Source organism: Seriola lalandi, unplaced genomic scaffold, assembly GCF_002814215.2.
Source record: "Seriola lalandi dorsalis isolate HSWRI2012SDOR001 ecotype SW California unplaced genomic scaffold, Sedor1 jcf7180002054973, whole genome shotgun sequence".
Classification (NCBI taxonomy): domain Eukaryota; kingdom Metazoa; phylum Chordata; class Actinopteri; order Carangiformes; family Carangidae; genus Seriola; species Seriola lalandi.
In genome coordinates this window covers 3,887-6,487 of record NW_019525523.1, presented here as the reverse complement: position 1 = coordinate 6,487, position 2,601 = coordinate 3,887, and the positions used below count along the sequence as shown (strand labels likewise).

Here is a 2,601-nt window from a genome sequence, read left to right as displayed (position 1 = left end):
AAGAACTATCCGCCAAGTCACTGATAAAGATGCAGTGAAACAAAGACTGACTGTTATAGTGGAGGACAACGGGCAGCCCTCTCGGTCAGTTACAGTCGTTGTTAATGTGGCGGTGGCGGACAGCTTCCCTGAAGTGCTGTCGGAGTTCACTGACTTTACACACGACAAGGAGTACAATGACAACCTGACTTTTTACTTAGTGTTGGCTCTGGCTGTAGTTTCCTTCCTCTTCATCACGTGTTTAGTGGTTATTATATCAGTGAAAATCTACAGATGGAGACAGTCTCGCATCCTGTATCACTCCAATCTCCCTGTGATTCCATATTATCCACCACGTTACTCAGACACTTTGGGCACCGGGACTCTCCAACACGTGTACAACTACGAGGTGTGCAGGACGACTGACTCCAGAAGGAGTGACTGTAAGTTCGGCAGAGCTGGTAGTCAGAACGTGCTGATAATGGACCCCAGTTCTACAGGGACGATGCAGCGGATACAGAATGAAAAGAGCATCCTGGATGAACCAGACTCTCCTCTCGAGGTTAGAATTTGCTAGCCCTCTTTTCCTACGGTGAAGTGACGCTTTTAAATCACGCCCCTCTTAATTTCAGCACCCTAGAGAGCGACACGATTCCAAGTTCAAAACCAGGCATTTTCTCAAGTTAAATTTGTTTTGTTTTTTAAGGTTGCTGCTATGTTTTTTCAAATTTTTATTTACATCTAACTTGCACATCTCATATTCCTCATATAGATTCTCTTTCTTTCGTCGGTTTAATGTAGTATCAAACAACACCGCCAACTCACAGGAGAACTGTTTCTGTTTTTATTCACAATCAAAGCATGTCTATTTTTTTTTTGCACATTTCAGCTGCAATTTGATTTTATGAACTCAGAGTGCCGCTGTTGGCCAGTTTGTATGAGATTTACCGCAGACTCTTTGTCCCTCCCATAGTGTCTTTATTTTAGAGAAAGGAAGATATAGAACCAAAGTGTACTGTCTGGAATTTACCGGAGATACAGGACGTCGAATCCTTTTCATACCGGGAATATATTTAAAACCTTGTTGTCTTTTCATTTGTGGAAGTTAGATGACCAAATGGCTTTGATGGTTTACATTGGGATAACGTCTGACAGAACAATGAGAGGGCAAGTACTGTTGTTTTTGTCGGTCCTGTCTCTAAGCTCTGTGTTCGGACAGGTCAGCTATTCCATTCCGGAAGAAATGCCAAAGGGTTCTTTAGTCGGAAACATGGTAAAGGATTTTGGCTTAGATGTTAAAAGACTTAAATCGGGTAAGGCTCGCATATTTACTCGAGACAGTGGCGAATATATCGAGCTGAATAACGAAAGAGGAGTCCTCCTCATCAGAGACAGGATAGACAGAGAGGCGCTATGTGGACAAACAACGCCTTGCGCTTTGCATTTTCAGATTATATTAGAGAATCCGATGGAATTTTACAGTGTGACTATCGAAATCACAGATGTTAATGATAACCCTCCATCCTTCGAAAAGAACGACGTCAGATTTAAAATCAGTGAATCCGCCGTTAGTGGGGCTAAATTCATATTAGATCGTGCAGTTGATCCTGATGTAGGTTCAAATGGACTGCAAACATATCGACTTGAACCACGAGACAATTTTATTGTTAAATTACATGATCAAGCAGATGGAACGAAAAATGTGGAAATGGTTTTAGAGAAACCTCTTGACAGAGAAAAGCATGAACACTTGTCTCTAGTTCTGACGGCGGTAGACGGGGGAGAGACACAGATGACAGGAACAATGCAGATTCTGATCACTGTTTTAGACGTGAACGACAATGCTCCTGTTTTTACACAGGCCATTTATAAAGCCTCTATTAAAGAAAATGCACCAGTAGGAACAGTTGTACTGATAGTTACTGCTACAGATGCAGATCATGGATCTAATGGTAAAATAACTTATTCAATTTCAAGTATATTAGATCATGCACGTGGGTTATTTGAAGTGAATGATGAAAGTGGTGAAATTCGGCTGAAAGGAAATGTTGACTATGAAAAAGCTCGAACATTTCAGATAAACGTTCGTGCAAGTGATGATGGAGGACTAGTTGATTCCTGCAAAGTGATGATCGACGTCACTGATATGAATGACAATAAACCCGATATTCACATAATGTCTAAATCAAACCTAATATCAGAAGATGCTGAACCCGGTACTGTTGTAACAATGATAAATATTGAGGACGTTGACTCCGGTGAAAACGGTAGAGTGCAATGCAATATAAATGATAATATTCCTTTTGTGATGAAGTCTATAACAAATGATTTCTATAGTTTAATGACAGACAGCGGTTTAGATAGGGAGACAGCATCTACGTATAATATAACAGTGACCTGCTCTGATGAGGGAGTGCCCTCCCTCTCGAGCAGCGTCACTCTCGCCTTACAGATTTCTGATGTGAATGACAACGCGCCTGTCTTTGAGAGGAGCTCATATGAGGCCTACATTGTAGAAAACAACACACCAGGCCTCTCTATATTCACAGTGAAAGCCAGAGACGCTGACTGGAACCAGAATGCCCGTGTTTCTTACATACTGGAGGACTCCTCTGTTAACGG

The 2,601-nt window shown here is 41.6% G+C and overlaps 2 protein-coding genes across 2 annotated transcripts in view; both read left to right on the top strand.

Annotated features, from left to right (window-relative positions):
* Positions 1–792, top strand: part of LOC111646572 (protocadherin beta-14-like) — a 2,741-nt gene extending 1,949 nt beyond the window's left edge. Inside the window, exon 2 of the mRNA XM_023396102.2 lies at positions 4–792. Coding sequence (XP_023251870.2) covers positions 4–556 — 553 coding nt within the window. The 3' untranslated portion in view covers positions 557–792. The remainder of the gene's footprint in view (positions 1–3) is intronic.
* A 212-nt stretch (positions 793–1,004) lies between these two features.
* Positions 1,005–2,599, top strand: LOC111646571 (protocadherin gamma-A11-like; the record flags this gene model as incomplete). Its single annotated transcript, XM_023396101.1, has 1 exon — positions 1,005–2,599. A coding segment is annotated over exon 1 (1,503 nt), but the record flags the coding sequence as incomplete, so codon positions are not given.
* Positions 2,600–2,601: the final 2 nt, after the last annotated feature.